General features: G+C 43.4%; 1 protein-coding gene across 1 annotated transcript; it reads right to left on the reverse strand.

Moving 5' to 3' along the window:
• Positions 1-1793: 1793 nt before the first annotated feature.
• LOC138980082 (dentin sialophosphoprotein-like) lies at positions 1794-21489 on the reverse strand. Its single transcript, XM_070352884.1, has 6 exons — positions 21105-21489; positions 6638-7790; positions 5662-5878; positions 4665-4808; positions 3792-3887; positions 1794-3122 (listed from the first exon to the last, which is right to left on the reverse strand). Exons 2-6 carry the CDS (start codon positions 7768-7770, stop codon positions 2799-2801), a joined length of 1914 nt encoding a protein of 637 aa, XP_070208985.1. The 5' UTR covers positions 7771-7790; positions 21105-21489; the 3' UTR covers positions 1794-2798.
• Positions 21490-23208: the final 1719 nt, after the last annotated feature.

The following is a 23208-nucleotide window of genomic DNA, read 5'->3' on the forward strand; positions in this document are numbered from 1 at the left end:
AACTTGAAGCCATCTTGTTAGCGTAGGTGACCTGTGCAGAGTAAAGCGCATACTTTTTACATTTAGTCAAGTTATGACTAAATGTTTTAACATAGAGGGGGGGGAATCGAGACGAGGGTCGTGGTGTATGTGTGTGTGTGTGTGTGTGTGTGTGTGTGTAGAGCGATTCAGAGTAAACTACTGGACCGATCTTTATGAAATTTTACATGAAAGTTCCTGGGTATGATATCCCCAGACATTTTTTTCTTTTTTTGGATAAATGTCTTTGATGACGTCATATCCGGCTTTTTGTAAAAGTTGAGGCGGCACTGTCACACCCTCATTTTTCAATCAAATTGATTGAAATTTTGGCCAAGCAATCTTCGACGAAGGCCGGACTTTGGTATTGCATTTCAGCTTGGTGGCTTAAAAATTAATTGATGACTTTGGTCATTAAAAATCTGAAAATTGTAATTAATTTTTTTTCTTCTCAAAACGATCCAAAATTACGTTCATCTTATTCTTCATCATTTTCTGATTCCAAAAACATATAAATATGTTATATTCGAATTTAAAACAAGCTCTGAAAATTAAAAATATAAAACTTATGATTAAAATAAAATGTCCGAAATCGATTTAAAAACAATTTCATCTTATTTCTTGTCGGTTCCTGATTCCAAAAACATATAGATATGATATGTTTGGGTTAAAAACACGCTCAGAAAGTTAAAACGAAGAGAGGTACAGAAAAGCGTGCTATGCAGCACAGCGAAACCACTACCGCGCTGAACAGGCTCGTCAGTTTCACTCCGTTAGGCACAAGCGGCGGACTACCGTCATTGTGAAACAAGAAGGGCAAAGCCCATACGACTCACATGCTTGACCTTGACATGACCTTGACCTTCAGGGTCAAGGTCAAATAACTAAACCTAGCAATGACATCATACACTAAGAACTGCTTTACATATTTTTCCTACCAAAATACATGTGACCTTGACCCAAGGTCAAGGTCATCCAAGGTCATGCAACACAAAGCTGTTAATTCAAGACATAGGAAGTACAATGGTGCTTATTGGCTCTTTCTACCATGAGATATGGTCACTTTTAGTGGTTCACTACCTTATTTTGGTCACATTTCATAAGGGTCAAAGTGACCTTGACCTTGATCATATGTGACCAAATGTGTCTCATGATGAAAGCATAACATGTGCCCCACATAATCTTTAAGATGAAACAGTTATCTTCCATAGTTCAGGGTCAAGGTCACTTCAAAATATGTATACAATCCAACTTTGAAGAGCTCCTGTGACCTTGACCTTGAAGCAAGGTAAACCAAACTGGTATCAAAAGATGGGGCTTGCTTTGCCCTATATATCATATATAGGTGAGGTATTCAATCTCAAAAACTTCAGAGAAAATGGGGAAAATGTGACAACATTTATGGCCCCTGCGACCTTGACCTTGAAGCAAGGTCAAGATGCTATGTATGTTTTTTGGGGCCTTGTCATCATACACCATCTTGCCAAATTTGGTACTGATAGACTGAATAGTGTCCAAGAAATATCCAACGTTAAAGTTTTCCGGACGGACGTCCGGACGGATGGACGGACGTCCGGGGGGACGGACAGACGGACGACTCGGGTGAGTACATAGACTCACTTTTGCTTCGCATGTGAGTCAAAAATGCAGTGCGTTCAGTTTCATTCTGTGAGTTCCACAGCTTGACTAAATGTAGTAATTTCGCCTTACGCGACTTGTTTTTATTGCAGGAATTGACTAAGGGAGAAGACTCGTTTTTAGTATACATTGACGATGAACTTTATTACTTCCCATGCAAAGTACAGCGGGAGAAACACACATGCGCGCTAGCGCACACACAGACAGCCACACACACCTGCACAAATATCGAGAGATCAACAACAACAAGAACAACAACACCACCTCACGTTTTCCGAAAATATGGAGTTTAGGTGTGTTTGATCGAAAATGTGCCCATAAACCATTAAAAGGCTAATTCTTTCTTTATTTTTTGGAACAAGACACACAATTGAAAGAAGCCCCAAAATCAATGTATACGATTCCCCGACTCTAGAACAATTACAAAAAGAAGACAACACTCGATTTTGCAGACTTTACAAGGAAAATTTTCTTTTCCGACATCCAGGGGACGCAGCTTGCACAGTTTCCCGCAAATAAAGAGTCAAACACACATGCCTGTATACATTAAAACAATAGCCGACCCTATGTTTCCCTTGGGCTTGTCATCAAAAACAAATATTTTCTTTTCTTTATCAATATAACTGGCTTTCTTAATCATCTCCTGCTGAACTTTCGAAATCTCACAGTCGCCTAATTTGAAGCGTTCATTTTCTAAATAAATAAACAAACACACAACGGAAACAAGTTTTTGTAAATTCTTCATAAAATTTTCGTCCGGCCGTCGCTGACTTTTTTTTAGGATGGTATAAATGACAATTAAGCAACGACGGCACGTGACGTACAGTGTTCATAGTCTGTCCTACACAGATTCAGAGTCTTTCGAAATACTCCTCTGGCTTCTCCGGCAGGCTCGAGGAGGTACTTCTGAGTACATAAGCCAATTTCAGTCAATCACCATTCAGATAGATTCCGCATATCGACTGACGAATTTCGCAATGCTTTCCCTCTGAACTGTACAAAACCCTACCAATCTCACAATCCATTGGGAATGTTCTTTGTCCGTCATACACCACTATATTAATATTATGAGAGGGCTTCTTCGGCAGGCTCGAGGAAGTTTCACATGAGACTTTTGAGTACATACGCCAATTTCAGTCAAATCACCATCCAGATTTGTTACGTTTGTGGATGATGGCTTTCGCAATTTTCTCGCGCTGAACTTCGGAGAATCTCAAAATTCTCACGATAGCTCGTAAGTGCTCATCTTCCGTCTTTTTATCTGCTGTCAGGAAATGGAAAACGGAGTCCTTCAGGAATCGCAGCGTTGTTTCTGCCTCCGTGCCTGGCATTGGGGAAGTGTGGTAGCTCTCGTGACGTTGTATCGTCTGCCATTTGGCCAGTTCCGCCTGCGTGCGCACCAGCTTGTTACGTAAATCCGTTTCCGTCGCGTCTGAGCTTCTTCTGCCTTTGTTCTGCAGTTCAATCTGAAAGGACGGAGAGCAAAGTTAGACCAAATAATGTGTTGATCGGGGGCCGAAGATATGACTAAGTTTAAGTGAAAGAAGAGGTTATGTGCGGATAGTTTTTGTAGCAAGGCTTTATGGCTTTCTTCTTGAGCACGTACGTGACACCATAGAACTTTAGTTATTCCCTCCTCGACTTCTTTCTTTCTGTAAACTTGAAGGTGTGTTTATTTGAGATAATCACCCAACAACCCCCCCCCCCAAAAAAAAAAAAAAACACCCCACACAAAGAAAGCAACTTCACATAAAGCTGACCCGTGTCCGTTCCGGCCAGTGATTCGAACCAGTGACCCGAGGAATACTAGTCCAGAGCTCTACCAACAGACCACCTACCTAGGCTGATGTGGTGGGAGCCAACGGTGAGGTCCGATTGGTTGAAATCACACAAAACTCTCAATTTGAATCAATCCGACCCCGCGCCTGGCTCCCACCCAGTTGGCAACCTTCTCGTGCATATCAGCCCATGGCCTCAGGGACAGTGATATCCTCATCTTGTCCTTCAGTTTATCATTTTGGCCAAGCGATACCTGTCAAGAAAGGACACCTTCAATGTAGGGACACTTTTGTCCATTTCCTCGCCTGTTCCATCAACATCACAGATACCACTGTACAAGATTTTTCTGTTCTTACCTCTTCTTCCCTTTCGAAGATGGCGGACTCTCTTCCTTTCTTGTACATCTCCAGAAAGATTTCTTCCGCTTGGGCCAGCCTTTCCGCTTTGTCTCTCTGTTAACACACGTACGACACATTTAAACACACACAATTACAAACACGCAGGCTGACAGCAACCGAGCATTTGACTGGCAATCGTTATTCAATGGCCAAATAACGGTCTCAACATGCCCCATACGCTACACAGTTTGGTTTGAAGTTTTTAATTATGTCACCGCACACCAGAAATACCTGTACCTAAGGGGATATAATAACAATTGGCTGTCGCTTTCGAACACAGAAAAAATTATTTCAGTATTGCAAAGTGTAATTTCTTCATCAAATTGTTGATAGTGTCGAATGTAAACAGAACAGTCTCAAACGCCATCTTTGGTTTACGAAACGTCACGAAGTGACGTCAACGGTCCAAAAATAGCTCAAGTCCTGGAGAACTGTTGCTAAACAATGCAATAACGAATTAATTATTTCTTGCAATTGGTAATTTTAAGGACTTCATACCTAAAACTTTGCAGGAAGCTTAATTTATACATCTCCGCAACGATGGGAAAAGCCCTGGAAGTAATTAAACTAATTAAATAGGACTATGTCAGCCTTTAATTCGCAGGGGTTTCGCCTGTCACCGTAATCAATAATTTTAAAACATGAAACAAAAAAAGTGGAAAAAAAGAAAGAAAATCGATTTGCAGAAATTACAAGGGAAGCTATCCTTTTTTGACATTTAGCAGACACACATACCACCCTATCGACCCTATTTGTTTTGGCCTTGTCACCGAACAAAAAATAAATGGCCCCAGCATCATAACGGAGCATTCTCAGAACACGGGTACAAACCTTGACGTCCTCCAGTTGCTGCTGTAGGGTGGCCACGGTCTTGACTGACTCCTCGTGAGATTCCTTGAGTGACGTCACTTCCTTTCGCGCCGTTTCCGCCAATGCGCGCGCCTCTTCCAGCTCTCCCTGTAGCTTGCCATTGGCCTGAAAACGCAACAACAGGATGGGTTGGTTGCTTGTTCGTTTTTAAAGTCCTTTCAACTTAATTAGCAATGCGGGGCCATACAAGGTCGGGAAAAAAGAATCAGTTATTTAGTGGGACGGACTTTGTTATTCTATTCGTTCGTTGGTTAATTGCTTGATTTGATAATCAATTATTTAGTAGTCGTTTAGTTAATTGTACATACACGAACACGTGTAACCCCGTTCTCCTGAACTACCCCCGTGAGAGTTCCTCGTTACACTGAATGAATCTTAAATGTTTGTTGTCACTATAGCACTCAACTAAGCTGTTGATTGCAACCAATGTTCAAACTACACAGCCACACGTACCGAGGATCCACGGTTCAGTGTCACCTTATTGATTACACATTAGAACCCTCCGTTTTTAGACCACCCGTTTTAACCCCCCACCCCCCCAACCCGACACCAACCCAACTCACCCCCCCCCCCCCCCGCCACACCCCCCATTTAAAACTAACGCTTTTCACGTTTTCTGTTCTGAACGTCAGTAAATCTACCTTACTTTCAAAGACGACTTCCTCCCCTTTGAGACCTGTTTTCCCGGATTTTCTGAGATCTTAGATGGGAAGGTCCAATGCACCCTCTGTACCCTCTGTACCCACCTGTTCCCTCTGTACCCTCTGTACCCACCTGTACCCTCCTGTTCCCTCTGTGCCCTCTGTACCCACCTGTTCCCTCTGTACCCTCTGTACCCTCTGTGACCTCTGTACCCTCTGTACCCTCTGTACCCTCTGTACCCTCTGTGCCCTCTGTACCCTCTGTGACCTCTGTACCCTCTGTACCCACCTGTTCCCTCTGTACCCTCTGTACCCACCTGTTCCCTCTTATCCTCGATCCTTGCCCTCAGCTGCTCCACCTCCCGCTGCCTGTCTTCCAGCTCCTTTGTGAGGTCCTTGACGCGCTGCTTCAGGTCTCTCAGCACCAGGTCCTTGCGCTGGGAAGGTGTCAAGTACGTGTCTGACACGTCCAGGTGGCTCTGGTCGTGGTCGTGGTGGTGCTTCTCGAACCGCAGTCGGCTCGTCAGGGTTTCCCTGGACAATGAGCTTACCGTCAAATGCAGTTGGCTCGTCAGGGTTTCCCTGGACAATGAGCTTACAGTCAAATGCAGTCGGCTCGTTAGGGTTTCCCTGGACAATGAGCTTACAGTAAAATGCAGTCGGCTCGTCAGGGTTTCCTTGGACAATGAGCTTACAGTAAAATGCAGTCGGCTCGTCAGGGTTTCCCTGGACAATGAGCTTACAGTAAAATGCAGTCGGCTCGTCAGGGTTTCCCTGGACAATGAGCTTACAGTCAAATGCTGTCGAACCTGTCTTTAACGACCATTTAAAGAACCGACCCTAAGTTATAGACAGCACTTCTTCTCAGCCCCCCCCCCACTCCCCCCCTCTCTCCCGCCCCCCCCCCCTTTCTCGGCCCCATCGACATTCCAGCCCCTTATCAGCACTCCTATGTTGGTAGATAAAACAGTTAAAAAAAATCACAAGACTCAAAATACACTGAAATGTTCACAATATTAGTGGTATGTCTTCGCGTCCCTTTGACACCCCCCTCCCCCCCTTCGAGTTCCCATGCACGAATCCCCATCCAAAGTCGAAACAAGTCATATCACTCACCTGGATTTATTGGCAGGGATGCCGATGAAACACCCAGAATCCGAAAACACAGAAATGTTCTCGCATTGACTGGCACTTCTTCTCAGCTTCCCACCACCCCAAATCTCCCCCTCCCCCTCCCCCTCCCCCTGCCCATCTCAAACCCAAAGCTAACCAAATTCCAAACCCTTTACTCACTTGGATCTGTTGGCAGGGATGCCAGTGAAGCATCCAGAGTCCGAACACACAGAAATGTTCTCACACTGACTGGTGCTTCTTCTCAGGATCCCCCTTCCCCGCAGTTTCACTGGGCTACAAGGGAAAGACGCCGGCGAGGTGCCGCCGGGGGACGAGTCAGCTGAATTCAAACCAGCAGGAGTGCGAACCAAATCTGCTGAATTCAGAGTCAGACTCCTTCGCAGTCCTGCAGGAGAGTGCCTGGGAGTGCCTCGGGGAGGGGTCCTCATAGAGCTAGAGAGGGGAGTACTAGTAGCAGATTGGTCTGAAGACCTTCTGCGAGGAATTGCGGAAGGTCTGGAGTGCTTGGGTGAAGGATCTGTGCTGGATTCTTCTGTCAGGCTGCGAGATTTTCTCAACGAGAGAGAAGAGGAGGATGGCGTTTTATCATCTGCTGCTGAGACGACGCCTGTATTGGACTCTTCATCGATTGTGCTTGGGGACTTTGAGTCTCTGTTCTCAAGTACGATTGAGTTTTCACCATGTGGCACAGACTTACCACCTACCGCTGAAGGACAGGCATCTCCTGTTTCGGAATATGCCGATTTTGTGTCTTTTGTTTGTACGCTGAGGGGTGGGTGTTCCGTCTCAGAAATGACACAGTCTGATCTCTGTTCATTCTCGGAAATGGCACTTTCTGCTTCAGAACCATTGTCTTTTGTCGAAGACTGTGGGCTTGTACTTTTATGCTTGCCACCTTGACCCTTCGTGGAATTTTTCTGTCCCGAATGCACGGCCAAGTCAGACACTTTGATTTTGTCTCTGTACGTTTCAGTTTTTGTACTTTCCCTTTTAGCGTGGAGATAAAAGCTATCGTCGCTTTCAGAACAGTTTGAAGCGTTGTTATTCATCAGTTCTTCTTGCGTCAAATCGGCTGAACACTGTTCTTCTTGGTCAGTGATGTCTCCCTCCTCTTCAAGAGAATCCAAAGTCAATGAGACGCTTCCGTCAAAAGAAATGCCGTCATCCGATCGGAGCTTCCCTTTGACGTCACTTGCTACAGACAGATTGACGTCATTTTCACAGCTTGAACCGAGGTCAGATGACGTCGTTGGATCTTTATGTTCCGCGCTGTTTTTCGTGGTTTCTGCCATTGGTGTTTGCTGTCAAAGATCTGAAACGTTAGAGAAAAAAACGTAATGCAAAAAAATAGCTTGATATTTTTTTGTATCAGTGTCAGACAGTTAGAAAAACAGACAGACAGACAGACACGTACGCACCTACGCGCTCACTCAGACACGCATACACACACACACGTAGGCACGCACACGCACGCACGCGCACACACAAACAAACACACACACACACACACACACACACACACACACACACACACACACACACAAGTGCTGTCTGAACAAGCAACAGACAGCAAAAATTAATATACTTACAAAACCCACACAAACAGCCTATCTGAAAGCGATATTGCTTTCTGTAAATAATGCAACCTTCCCGTACTATCACCACAGATAAAAGACAACGTCAAACCGTTGGAATTAATCTCGGAACAGGATGCAAACTTCACTATGGCTTCCGATCAATATTCTTCTTCGTGCAGACCACGTCATCCTTAACCAACGCAGTATTTCCGCCTTGATTTATACCGCGTGTTTTTGTTTAGTGATAAAACGGTTTCTCCGATTCATTTGTGCTTTGAGGGTGTTGCCTGTTGGCATGATGCACAGGTATGTGTTTGTTTAGTGATACAACGGGTTCTTTGGCTCATTTGTGCTTTAAGGGTGTTGCCTGTTGGCATGATGCACAGGTATGTGTTTGTTTAGTGATAAAATGGTTTCTCTGGTTACTTTGTGCTTTAAGGGATTTGCCTGTTGGCATGCACAGGTATGTGTTTGTTTAGTGATAAAACAGTTTCTCTGGTTACTTTGTGCTTTAAGGGTGTTGCCTGTTGGCATGCACAGGTAGGTTTTTGTTTAGTGATAAAACAGTTTCTCTGGTTACTTTGTGCTTTAAGGGTGTTGCCTGTTGGCATGCACAGGTATGTGTTTGTTTAGTGATACAACGGTTTCTCTGGTTTCTTTGTGTTTTAAGGGTGTTGCCTACGGGAGTATTACTTTTTCAGTGCTGAAACGGATTTTCTGCGTTGAGGGTGTTTGCCTATGTGGTACCGTTAAAGTGTTAACATTCAGTGATAAAACGGGGTTTCTTTTCCTGTATGTAGTTTAAAGGTGTTGACAACTGGCAATTAGCGTAGAGATTTTTTTCATGCAATGATAAAACCATGTTGTCCTTCATTCGTGATGAGTAAATCATCATCATCATCATCATCATCATCTCACTTTGTCTTTATCAGTGGCCCAATTGAGGCTGTACGCACAGCTCTTCTTGTGTTTAAAAAACCCAAACCACCCAAATAACATGCAAGACCTTAATGAAACTACTTGCCAGCACAAGTAGGCAGCAACCTTACAAGAAAATGGAAAGTATCAAATAACGCCAATGGCAATGGTTCGATATTTCCCGTCGGTGACTGCATGAATCACTGCATAGTCATTAACTTTCAGTCTGATTGTTGCGCAATGTGTGGAAGCTACAAATCGATCATCATCATCATCATCATCATCATCATCATCATCATCATCATCATCATCATCATCATCATCATCATCATCATCAGCCGCAGATGCAGCAGCTGCAGCAGCATAGTTACGGACTTACAAAAGCACAGACAGATAAATAGATAGACAGGCAGATAGAAACAGACACATTTACACAAATACGTACGCACAGACAGACAGGTAGACAGATACGCACGCACTCTCACACACAACAACAACAACACACACACACACACACACCCACCCACACACACCCACCCACACACACACACAAACACATGCACGCACACACACATACACACACACACACACACACTCACATACACCCACACACACCCCCCTCCCCCTCCATATACACACACAATTAATCGACGCAACATAAGTCCAGCCCAGCAGAGCACATTTTCAATCTCTGCCGGCGTAACTGACGGTAATTAAGCCTCGACAGCTTTCACATGTGTTCAAAAACAAACAACCTCAAGCGATGAAACGTGGCTGGCATAATTCACATCAGTGCTATATAACTGAACAAACATCGCAACATGTTGCCTTGTTGAGGTTTATTTGGTATCCACTAACGGGAGATTGCGCACGTGCTTATAAATACACATGTAGTTGTATTTTGTTATGTTGATACCCTTATACCACACTTGGTCTTTATTCCCCTTACGAAAACTTGAGAAAGAAGAACATACCCCCCAAAATAAAAACAAACAAGCGGGCAAAAAACAAACTCATGAAGAGAAAAAAAAAAGTACAACACACATATGGCTCACCACCTCATCCTTAATAATACACACACACATACGCACGCACGCTCGCACGCACGCACGCACGCACGCACACACGCATGCACGCACACACACACACACACACACACACACACACACACACACACACACACACACACACAATTCAAACAACAACATCAACAACGCCCAGGCCACGACAACAAAACAAACAACATCATCAACTACCACTACTGCTACTACATGTAGTAATCACTCACATTAGGCACAGACAAAATAGACTATCTTCTGGCAGTTATACACAACACACCGAACTGCACGACACAAAAAAAACCCACCGGCATCATAACACACCACAACGCAACACCACACCACACCACGTACACACCACACTACACCACAACTCACCACACCACACAACAATACAACACAAACACAACACAACACAACACAACACAACACAACACAACACAACACAACACAACACAACACACACACAACACAACACAACACAACACAACACAACACAACACAACACAACTGTACCGTATGGCAACGTGTAACATGGCTCACACTGCAACATAAACACTGCTGATATAACTGTGCTGCTAATTTGACAGCAGACTAATGAAAAGGTCAAACGCAACATTTCCTTTTTACCCTGTCACAGCAGTTCCGTTTGATCTCGCAAAACGACATTAGCTGACTATGCGTGTGATGTGAAGAGACTGCTTACCCCCCCCCCCCCCCCCCACCCCCCCACCCCCAACGGAATGATTAATTTCACCTATGTTAATCTGCTAAATTAATTTTGCAAAAAACAAAAACAAAAAAAAAAATGCAACGAGTACCCAGAGTGTTGATTTGTGGTTTGTGTCCAACTGGAAGGATGCTCTTATCGCATATGAAAGCCTGCACTGATCAGTGGTGTCTCCACAGAAAGGAAGGCATGAGCATTCATCTTTCATTCATTTATTTGTTTTAGTTTACATACATTGTTATGGAGACAAAAATAATCTATTTCAAAGAACTTCAAAAATAGAAATCGAACAAGAGGCTGAAGGTGAAAAGAACAAGAACAAGATAACAACAACAAAAAAGATAACAAGAGCAGTGCGTGCGTTTTTCTTGTTATCTTGTTCGAAAATAGAGACCGTGAGTAGATGTCCCCGACGGTAATGGAGAATATGACGATTAAGATCAGCCGTGGCTCCATTAATAATAATAATAATAATAAATGAGCATTTATATAGCGCAACATCATAACTTTACAATTATGCTCTTTGCGCTTGACACATTTAAACGTAAAACACAGTTATACAAGCATTTACATCTACATTCATTATGCACATTTATTTCATTAATGGTCATCATCACGGAGCATTTTTGCCTTAAATCTGTGTAGGCGCGTCTCAACCTACAGCCAACAGATGCCGCGGGCACACAGGATTTTGAAGGTACAAAGCTCCCCAATGACTTCCCCCATTAGAAGGCCCCGAGACCCCCCACTAAGAATTTGTATAGGGTCCATACGCACAGACTTATTGTATACTTTGTACACACACACGCGCACACACACAACACACACACTCAAGAAGACAAAAACAGAGAGAGAGAGAGAGAGAGAGAGAGAGAGAGAGAGAGAGAGAGAGAGAGAGAGAGAGAGAGAGAGAGAGAGAGAGAGAGAGTGTATAATCATGTTGCTTCAAGGCTGTTGAAGCACGTGACATTTTTGGTGGCACGCTTTGGAAAGCGAATCGCCTGTGAACTTGCACGTTGAACGTCACGTGTTGTTCAGTTGAGAGACATGACGTCAGTTGTTTACCCCGTACAGATGTGCTCGCACGTGCCAAAATATTTCATTTTGGAAGAGCTTCGGAGGAGCAGATGAATGTACTTTGTGCTCAAAACGGAGAGTATGTGTTGGACACAGAATGCGATGTCAGAGAACTGCACAGGACAGTCAATTTGTCGCTTTTGTTGGAGTACAGAGAATTCGAAAGCTGTTTCGTTGTGTTGAGTGTGTGTTGTTTTGGACATTCAGGTGTCGATAGTTAGGGAACTGTGTATTGTTCATTCTTGGCTCATGCCCGGATTATATTCTTGATGGATAATGGCATGTTGATGGCTGACATTTGTGCCGAGAACTGTGTTATCATGGAATCCAGGCTGTGTCATGGATAACGACAGGTGTCTGAAGACTGACGTTAGTGCCGAGAACTGTTCATTCATGAAAGCCAGGCTGTGTCATGGATAACGACAGGTGTCTGAAGACTGACGTTTGTGCCGAGAACTGTTCTATCACGAAAGCCAGGCTGGGTGTGTCATGGATAACGACAGGTGTCTGAAGACTGACGTTAGTGCCGAGAACTGTTCAATCATGAAAGCCAGGCTGTGTCATGGCTAGCGACAGGTTGAAGACTGACGTCTGTGCCGAGAACTGTTCTATCATGAAAGCCAGGCTGTGTGTGTCATAGATAACGACAGGTGTCTGAAGACTGACGTTAGTGCCGAGAACTGTTCAATCATGAAAGCCAGGCTGTGTCACCTACTGCTATGCCGAACCGCATGATGTGACGTCATGGCTCTTGTGAGCTGCTACGACAGGGTCACACCAACTGACAGTACCATGACCGACACCTTAATGTGTGTTGCAAAAAACGCATAAATGCCCACTGTCGGAGTTGTACATATGGCGGACTGTGATTCTCAGTCGGTATAGTAACCTACAATCACTGCAGTCCAGCATTTTGTTGAAAAACAAAAGCACATGATCGAATGGAACAGAGGCAAATAATTGTTACGAGGACAGTAAAGGATTGCGTGAGGGCAGGGACACTAACAGTCCGCTATGGGCCCGGTAGCTACAAGTCGGTGGAGCACTGGACGTGTGATCATAGGGTCACAGGTTCGAATCCGGGCCGGGACGGACCCGGGTTAACCATAATATTATGTGTAGACTCAGAGACGGTATCCATGTTCCCACTCCCGGTTCACCACTGTGGCACGTCCAAGACCTCGGTCATTCTGCCATAAGTGCAGGTGTCTGTTTGACGATTCGTTTAGTGTGGTTAGCTGAGTTTGTAGTCATCTTACAGTAGATGACATGAGAGCGAGATTATCCGCAAACAACACGAGAAATATTTCTAACTGAATACAGGTGGTTCCCGAAGGGAGAAAGTTGCCATAATTGACACCTCAGTCTTGAAGGTTCCATCTGAGTACCATTGACGTGATGATGCTAGTAAAGCCAAACTGTCGTCGGTCGCAAAAATCATCAATCTATCATCGTCACCTTCTCCACTGTCGTAGGCGAGAAAAGACGCACCTGTTGTCGTTTCTTTGTAACTCTGCGGGAGGACTTCAGCTCTGGATCTGGGTACTTGCTCGGGTCCGCCGGCTTTTTCTCTGTTACGTCTAACAGCGCGTCTGAGATTTTCGATGGAAGGCAACTGTGAAGCAGCATCCATTGTAGTGTTCGCCATCTCGCGAGAAATCATTTGCTGTGGTGCCTCTTCTGTTGTTTCAGCTTTTCTCTTTAGTGATTCCCTCAACTTCACAATATCACCTCTTCCTCGGTTTCCAGAATGGTTGTGGTCATTGATTTTCTTCTTCAGCTGTGTTTCTTTTACGTGAATCTTCGCCTTACATCCATGAGGGGACTGGGTGGCCGAGTGGTAACGCACTTGCGCTCGGAAGCGAGAGGTTGTGTGTTCAGGCCTGGGTCAGGCCGCAATTTTCTCCCCCCTTTCCTAACCTAGGTGGTGGGTTCAAGTGCTAGTCTTTCGGATGAGACGAAAAACCGAGGTCCCTTCGTGTACACTACATTGGGGTGTGCACGTTAAAGATCCCACGATTGACAAAAGGGTCTTTCCTGGCAAAATTGTATAGGCATAGATAAAAAATGTCCATCAAATACCCGTGGGACTTGGAATAAAGTAAAAAAATTCCATCTCACACGGCATTAAGTCTCAGGAAACATGAATACACGCATGCAGGAAAAAAAAAATATGGGTAGCGCCGTATGTATGGCAGCTCGCTTTCCCCGGGGAGAAAGCAGCCCGAATTTCCATGAGGGTAACCTCACTGGACTGTAAATCTTATCCAATCCTATCCATCCAATCTCGCCTCTTTTCACACTCCCAACATTCTACACCTTTGGTTAAGTCTTTTTGTTTTACGTAGACATGATTTTCAAACAAAATGAAGCGAGCACCTCTTGTTGTCAAACTGTCTAGGAGGGAAATTGACCCGGGGGGAGTTATCCTAGGGGGGAGTTTTCCAGGGGGGGATTGTCTGGGGGGGAAAAGTCCAGGGGGGGGTATGTCCGGGGGGGAATTGTCCCGATACGAAAAAGCTGTACTGTTACTGGGAAATCCAACATCAAACATTCTTTTTATCTTCACACCAGTCACGAATATACCAGATACAGGTGGTTCCTGAAGGGAGAAAGTTGCCATAATTGACACCATGTGTTGTTTGGTCAAATATTAAAAACAAAATGTAATAAAACAAAAAGAGAAGTTACACCATTTGGCTGTTGAAACCACTTGAAAATTACCTTGCCGGAAAGCATAGTTGATGATGTGGACAAACAAAAACATGATCGACTGGGTTGAGGTTTTGTTTTCATGACAGATATATGTACGACAGAAGGGAAATGATACCCCAATGCGGTCTCATCATTGTGCACAGCTACTTAGCATACACACGTATCTGTTGTTATACTGTTTTGGGTGCGATGAACCATGGACCATTGAACAGAACAAAAGATTTGAAGTACAAAAATTAATGTGAAAGTGACAAAGTTTTAGAACCTCCTTTTTTTCAGTGATGGACCTGATTATAAATAGTTCTAAACATGGAAGTTACTAAAAAAAAAATAAACAAACTTGACTCGGTGCTGAATAGCCTTGATGCTGAATAGCCTTGATGTTGAATAGCCTTGATGCTGAATAGCCTTGATGCTTGATAGCCTTGATGCTGAATAGCCTTGATGCTTGATAGCCTTGATGCTTGATAGCCTTGATGCTGAATAGCCTTGATGCTTGATAGCCTTGATGCTGAATAGCCTTGATGCTTAATAGCCTTGATGCTTGATAGCCTTGATGCTGAAAAGCCTTGATGCTGAATAGCCTTGATGCTTGATAGCCTTGATGCTGAATAGCCTTGATGTTGAATAGCCTTGATGCTTGATAGCCTTGATGCTGAATAGCCTTGATGCTTAATAGCCTTGATGCTTGATAGCCTTGATGCTGAATAGCCTTGATGCTGAATAGCCTTGATGCTTGATAGCCTTGATGCTTGATAGCCTTGACGCTGAATAGCCTTGATGTTGAATAGCCTTGATGCTTAATAGCCTTGATGCTTGATAGCCTTGATGTTGAATAGCCTTGATGCTGAGTAGCCTTGATGCTGAATAGCCGTGATGCTGAGTAGCCTTGATAATGAATTGCCTGGATGCTGAGTAGCCTTGATAACGAACTGCCTTGATGCTGAGTAGCCTTGAGGCTGAGTAGCCTTGATGCTGAGTAGCCTTGGCGTTGAATAGCCTTAGCGTTGGATAGCCTAGGCGGTGAATAACCTTGATGCTGAGTAGCCTTGATGCTGAGTAGCCTTGATGCTGAATAGCCTTGATGCTGAGTTGTTTTCATCAATAGTGTTTACGTATTACTCGGAGAATATTCAATTCAATTCAATTCAATTCAATACACCAGTTTATGATCTGAATGCATTACAGACATTGTTCTGTTGGTTCGTATACACAGATATTACATCTGACTTCAATCTCATAAAGTAATACTCTCAAAACAAATAAACACAATTCACACATCAGAGAGAGAGAGAGAGAGAGAGAGAGAGAGAGAGAGAGAGAGAGAGAGAGAGAGAGAGAGAGAGAGAGAGAGAGAGAGAGAGAGAGAGAGAGAGAGAGAGAGAGAGACGCAGACGCAGACGCAGATAGTTTATTCAATAGGCCATAGCCCCTTATGAAGGGGTGTGAACAAACGGTTCACATTGCATATAAATTAAACTTAAATAAAAAAAGATACAAAATAATAATCGCACAACACATACATTACACGGCATTTAACTATGAGGTTACAACATCTCTTAATTTAAAGGCTTTATACAAATACAGGGATACATTTCTGACAACAGTTTCTTGAGGTGATGCTAAAAGCAAGCTGAGTCGGAAAATGCTTGGGTTCTTATAATATTTAAATGGGATCAATTTTTCTCTTAATTTGTTATAGTATGGACAACACAAAACAAAATGGACTTCATCTTCTTGGTTTTGTTTACAAAGAGGACACATCAAATCATCGGCATTATGTTTTCTATATCGGTAAGCATGCACTGCAATTTCTGAAATGCCGAATCGAAACCTGGTCATAATAAACTTTAAATGCCTATCCATATTCGACAAAAGATAGGGTTTAATGTCATGTACAGTACAAAATGTCCGATAAACAGCAAATCTATCACTATTTTGTACATGATAATCCCACTCTTGCCATCTGCAATCGACCAACCTTTCCCTAAAAACACGCAAAAAATCTTTTTCATTAACAACGCCCTGATTCAACCACACAAAACCAAAACCGTACTCACACAATTTACAACGGACACCTGAGGCCCAGTTCGTTTTACCACTTTCATCCATTTTATACAACATTTCGTAGGATTTACGAGGAAGTCTGTGCGCCTCCATCTTTAACAATTTCAACCAGTAGCTAATGCATCTTAAAATAGAATTCAAATATATCGGATATCTGTTTGTCTCGCCATATACAAGATCATTAGGTGTTCGCATTCGAACTCCTAAGAACTTCTTCAGTGCAAATAAATGGACTTTTTCACACTGCAGAGCAGCCTTATCCAGTCCCCATATCTCAGCACCATACTGTACTATTGGTTGTACTTGGGAATCAAACAACTTCAAAAAAACATCCAAACTATTATTATTAAGCACAGATAATCTTTGTATAATACACATCAGAGCATTTTTGGCCCGGCTTGAGAGATCGCCACAGGCAGCAGTAAAACTAAGTCGAGTTGAAAACAATATTCCTAAATACTTATACACGTTTACAACTGGTAATATATCACCCTCATATGTCCATCTTTCCCTTGCACTCAAATATCCACCCTTCCTAAACACAATAATGTTACTTTTACTCATGTTTACCTTTAAATGAAGAGAAGACACTGCCCTGCGTAAATTATTTAACTGATTCTGCAGACCCACAACAGTCTCTGATAACAACAATAAATCATCAGCAAGCAAAAGAATAAACAATTCCAAATAGTCATCAGTAAATGTGGCACCATGTCTTCCATTCTCAATTATCTCAAGTGCTAATTCATTAATAAAGAGAGAAAATAAAACTGGACTACATACATCGCCCTGTTTAACACCAAATGTACCTTGATAGCCTTGATGCTGAGTTGTTTCCATCAATAGTGTTTACGTGTTACTCGGAGAATATTCAATTCAATTCATTTCAATTCAATTCAATACACCAGTTTATGATCTGAATGCATTACAGACATTTTTCTGTTGGTTCGTATACACAGATATTACATCTGACTTCAATCTCATAAAGTAATACTCTCAAAACAAACAAACACAATTCACACATCAGAGAGAGAGAGAGAGAGAGAGAGAGAGAGAGAGAGAGAGAGAGAGAGAGAGAGAGAGAGAGAGAGAGAGAGAGAGAGAGAGAGAGAGAGAGAGAGAGAGAGAGAGAGAGAGAGAGAGAGAGAGAGAGAGAGAGAGAGAGAGAGAGAGAGAGAGAGAGAGAGAGAGAGAGAGAGTAAGACCATCCAATCACAGCCCCCGAGTTCCCCCACGTGTCCATCAGAATAGCTATATATGGCAATTAAAAGTAGTGGCATTGATACACAGGGGCAATAAGAAGAACGGGCAACCTAGCCGCCTCCTTTGGGTTGAGACAGGTGCTGATCTTACTTCACACAAACACACACCCGTCGCGATATAACCTTCGTGGTTGAAAACGACGTTAAACACCAAATAGAGAAAAAGAACAAACACACACACACACACACACACACACACGCACACACACACACACGCAGGCCCGCACACACACACACACACACACTCACGCACGCACACACACACACACACACACACACACACACACACACACACGTACGCACGCACATAAACACACACGCACGCACGCACGCACGCACACACACACACACACACACACGCATACACACACACACGCATACACACACACACACACGGCACACATACATATGTACATACATACATACATACATACACACACACACACACACACACACACACACAAAAACTTACGTGCACCTGTGTCAAAATTAAAAGAAAACATATTAGCTAAAAAGACCTGAAGCAGCTATCAAACGAGTTAAGAGCATCCTTCAACCTACGCTCATGCCAAAGATCAAGTCTGACTACTTTCAAGAAAACGTTTGCTTGTAGATCTGTTCAGGCTTTTACGCTGGTTAAGAGCATCTCCTTCAACTGAACACATGTCAGAGATCATCAGTCACTAGCTGAATTTATTGTGTAGGCCTAACTCACGCCAATATCAATTAAATTCGTCAGAAAACGTGTGGTAACCGCGGACGCCGATGGCAGACATGTTTTGACATGTGGTACAGGGTCGCTGCGGTGTATATATTGGAAACACGACCCACATTTGTAATCCATCTGTCAAACATGTATGTTCAATTACACGAGAGTGACACAGCCGTTACAGATTATAGATACACGAACATTGGACGCAGGGAAACACACAATAACCATGTACACATGTTGTACAGCCTAGTCTGTCTGCCAGTCTGTCTGTCTCTCTCACAGTCTCTTTCTCTTTTCCTCTCTATAACATTACGAAACTGCTTTACACCTGAATATATCTAGACACGCACACAAACACAGACAGACAGACAGACACACACACACAGACACAGACAGACAGAAAGACAGACACACAGACACAGACACACAGACGCAGACACACACAGACACAGACACACACACACACACACACACACACACACACACACACACACACACACACCAATGGACAGATGGTACACGAGCGGTCGATTATCAATTTCTCGTAGTATTTCACAAAGGCCGGTCTTGCATTCGTCACACATAACGAGACATGCTGTCAGTAAGTAGAATACAGAAAAATATCCAGATAACACACACCCTGGTCATTATCTGAAGGAACAATCTCGTCCGCTGTTTATCTATCCAAGCTGTCATTTTATCAATACATCTACGAGTTCATGCGACAAGAGTTTGCGTGCATAAAGAAAACACATATGCACATAAGCTCAGGTGGTAGAGCGCTGAACTTGTGATCCTTTGCTTACGCGTTCGAATCCAGTCTGACTGAGACAGAAACGGATCAACTTAATGTGCAGACTGACTCAGAAACGGTATCCGTGACCCCCCCCCCCCCCCCCCTCGCACGCCCCCCCCCCCCCTCCTAAATATGCACACATCTGGGTAAAGCGACTCTTGTTGCTGTTAGCTTTCCACTGTGAGGAAGCGACTCGAACTTCCAAGCAATGAAAAATGAAAGTAGTGGAAATGATATGGAAACTAATTAATGGGCACTGGCTTGGGGTGAGGGAGAAGGCTTGTAAGGCGTTCTGGCGGAGGCTTCATTATGCTTTCTACATCTATAGAAGATGTAAGGCTTAGATCACCCCTACCCCCATTCTCCACAGAAACGAAGGGGCATTTTCATGTGAGAAAATTAAGACTTTTGGATTTGTAATATTGTCTGCGTGTCTGTCTCTGCATGTCTCTATGAATGTCTTTATGTCACTCTGTCTCTGTCTATCAGTCTGTTTACTCTCTCACACTAACACACACACACACACCCGCCCTGATATGACCCTTCGTGGTCGGCTGCGCGTTAAAGCAACAAAAAAACAAACAAAAACCACACACACACACACACACACACACACACACACACACACACACACACACACACACACACACACACACACACACACACACACACACACACACAAGCCAGTCTAAAATAAGAGTTAAACAAAAGAAACGGTATAGGAGATTTTCCAAACACCAGTTTTTGTCTAGGGAAACGTCCGCATACACAACACAACCATAGTACATGTGCTGTCACTACCGATTATTACACCTAACATCAGCTTGTACAACCTGTCAATGCTCGAACTCGAACTGGACAATTATCATACAGAAGGATTATAGCGTAGGGGGTAAAAATCAAGGGTCTGCCAAACCCGGCAAATGCAGTAGGCAGCCCAGAGATCCCTAAGTGCCTCTCCCAAAGATGGTACTTTTCGGCAAGATTTACAGTTTCAAGCTGTTCCGACAACTTATTTGAAAATGTGATTTTATAGAGTTTTTTTGGGGGAAAACTGAAAGGTAGCCTCGTCAGGGGACAACTATTCAAACCCTTATCCTCATCATATTGTCTCTCGATTGAAAATAATCATTTATAGATGACTATTATTCATTTCCCTTGTTGGGGTGTACTTGCATGTACTGGTGGTTGATTACCCAAATGTCCTCTCAGTGATTGAGGCTTATGTGAGACTCAGTGATTATAAATGTCACTGTTCCTTTAACGGGTTTATTCCGTATTTTTATGTGTACTAATGGTACAGGTAGATATGGGGAGTGGTGTAGTTGTTTGTTCAACCCATTTCATTATTTTGTTTCTCCACAAACAAATACTCATTTATGTATGATAGGGGGTAAAAATCAAGGGTCTGCCAAACCTGATGGTCCTTTCTTACAGCTAGTCCTTGCTACAACACAAACATAAAACGAACAGCGAGAAATGCACACCAAAACAATAAACAAACAAACAAACAAACAAACTGCATGAACATTGAAGCAAACAAGCGGACAAATCCAAACTAGTCATGCAACAGGTAAATACTTTTAAGCACAAATGGATACAAATACAAATAATAAAAAAAAATTTAAAAAAAAAATGTAAATTAGGAATACAATGAAAAATGAATTAAATCAAATCAATGTTGACAACGCAAGACTGAAAGTATACGACTTACCAGTATTACACAAGCGGGAAACTTAATATCCTTTCACTGTGTTGCAAGACACCAGCCGGTAAAACTTTGAACAGCGAACCGTCCTTATCAGTAAACTATACCAGGTAAACGGCAAAATGTCACAATTCTCACACAAGCTGGAAAGTTATCCCTTCACAGTGTAACAAACCCCAACCGGTAAAACTCTGATCAGCGTCCTTATCACAAGACTGTACCAAGTAAACTGCAAAATGTCACAATCATACAAGCTGAAACTTATCCCTTCGCGGTGTAGCTAACACCAAACCGGCAAAACTCTGAACAGCCGTATACGTACAATCCTCATCCCAGACTGTCCCAGGTAAATAATGATGACGTGGGCACAATATTATAATGCGCGCATTTTTCCGCGGGCTGATGTGTATTATTACTGTATTTTCCTTTCGTGGACCGCTGAGACTGAGTGAGTTGAAGTGATCGATATCTTTTCGAGTTTTGCATCTGCCGGGTTTATTCAGTTATTGCGGCCTCTGCTACTTCAGGCGATGAAGGCCGCTGTGTGATATGTTTATGATATGCGATTGATGACCTAGTTTGTGGTTTGTGTGGTGGGAGCTCGAACTGTGTGTGTGTGTGTGTGTGTGTGTCTGTCTGTGTGTTTGTTGGGATGGACGTGTGTGTGTGATGGCAACAGGTTGGGTGTGCTCTCAGTAACCGTCCGTTATCGAACGAAGGGCAACAACTCCATTTACCATGAATGGAACTGTATTACTTGAGGACAGAATTTGTTTCCCTTCGTATCTACGCCTACTCAGTCAGTATGTTTGTGTGTGTATTTGCGCGCGCGCGCGCGGGTGTGTGTGTGTGTGTGTGTGTGTGTGTGCGGCGCGTGTGTGTGTGTGTGTGCGTGTGTGTGTTGAATGAAAGGTGTAGCCAGATAAGAATTATATACTGCCAACGAGAATGTTAGTGCCAAAGAGAGAATGGTGGTTGTTGTTAGGGTGTGGGTGTGGGGGTGTTTGACATTATGTTTGTGTGTGAGAGAGAGAGGTTGAGCCAGACATCGACAGAGAAGGAGCGGTGGTGCTACACTGCCTGTACCAGAGTGAGGGTAGTGGTACTAAAGTGAGCATTGTGATTGTGTGTGTGTGTGTGTGTGTGTGTGTCTGTGTGTGTGTGTGTGTCAGTGTGTGCGCGTGTGTGTATGTGTGTGTGTGTGCGTGTATGTGTGTGTGTGTGCGTGTATGTGCGTGTGTGTGTGTGCGTGTGTGTGTATGTGTGTGTGTATGTGTGTGTGTGTGCTCGGGCGGTATACATGACAAAGAGGGTGACATGTTGGCAGGGCTGTTCTAATACTAGGGGTTTTGCGGCGTTTTTTCTCAGTTTTTTTCGTTTCATACCGCAAGGATATTCATTTCTGACAAATCATACACACAAAATGTGAACAGTAGTCATTCTTGTAGTCCTGACGAGGCTCGTGAGAGCACGGCACTGTTCACTGACGGACAAATTTGATGAATTTCGACGCTTATAGTTTTTGATGAGGATCTGCGATACAAAGGGACGTAAGCACGCGCAATTGCATACGGCAGGTGCAAAGGAAGTAAATGAGCCATGTGGAACCAATGTCCTGGCACCTGGGAGAGTAATAAGCATTGAAATGAACAAGCGACTTTCATTTTTTTCCCCATTTGAAACGCTCGACAACAAATTACACACACACACACACACACACACACACACACACACACACACACACACACACACACACACACACACACACACACACACATATGACGTGACAGGTGTCACTCAGTGACTTGCCTGTGAAATTGACACAGCTAAGGCCAAAAAAAATAATAGGTGTGGTTACGGTAACATAGCCAAAAAAAAATAGGGTAGGAAGGTAGGCAATCACTTTTTTTTTAAAACTTTTTTTTCTAATGTGTACAAATTAAACCTACTTGACAGGGAAATAAGTGTGCGACTCGGGCGCTTTCGCTTTCATTGCGTTTTCTGCACTCGTTTACTTGTTGTTTTGGGTATTTTTTTGACAAATGTAATAAAAAGTTATAGGGTCGGCCCCCAAAAATAGGGTAGGTCGGGTTACCGTAACCACACCTAT

This window comes from Littorina saxatilis, linkage group LG11, assembly GCF_037325665.1.
Source record: "Littorina saxatilis isolate snail1 linkage group LG11, US_GU_Lsax_2.0, whole genome shotgun sequence".
NCBI classification, from domain to species: Eukaryota; Metazoa; Mollusca; class Gastropoda; order Littorinimorpha; family Littorinidae; genus Littorina; species Littorina saxatilis.

Coding starts and splice junctions, on each gene's coding strand:
- LOC138980082 (XM_070352884.1), bottom strand. CDS start 7,770: ATGGCAGAAACCACGAAAAACAGCGCGGAACATAAAGATCCAACGACG. Junction 4,809..5,661: donor TCGAGGATAAGAGGGAACAG/GTGGGTACAGAG, acceptor TTGCGTTTTCAG/GCCAATGGCAAGCTACAGGG. Junction 3,888..4,664: donor AGCAACTGGAGGACGTCAAG/GTTTGTACCCGT, acceptor GTGTGTTAACAG/AGAGACAAAGCGGAAAGGCT.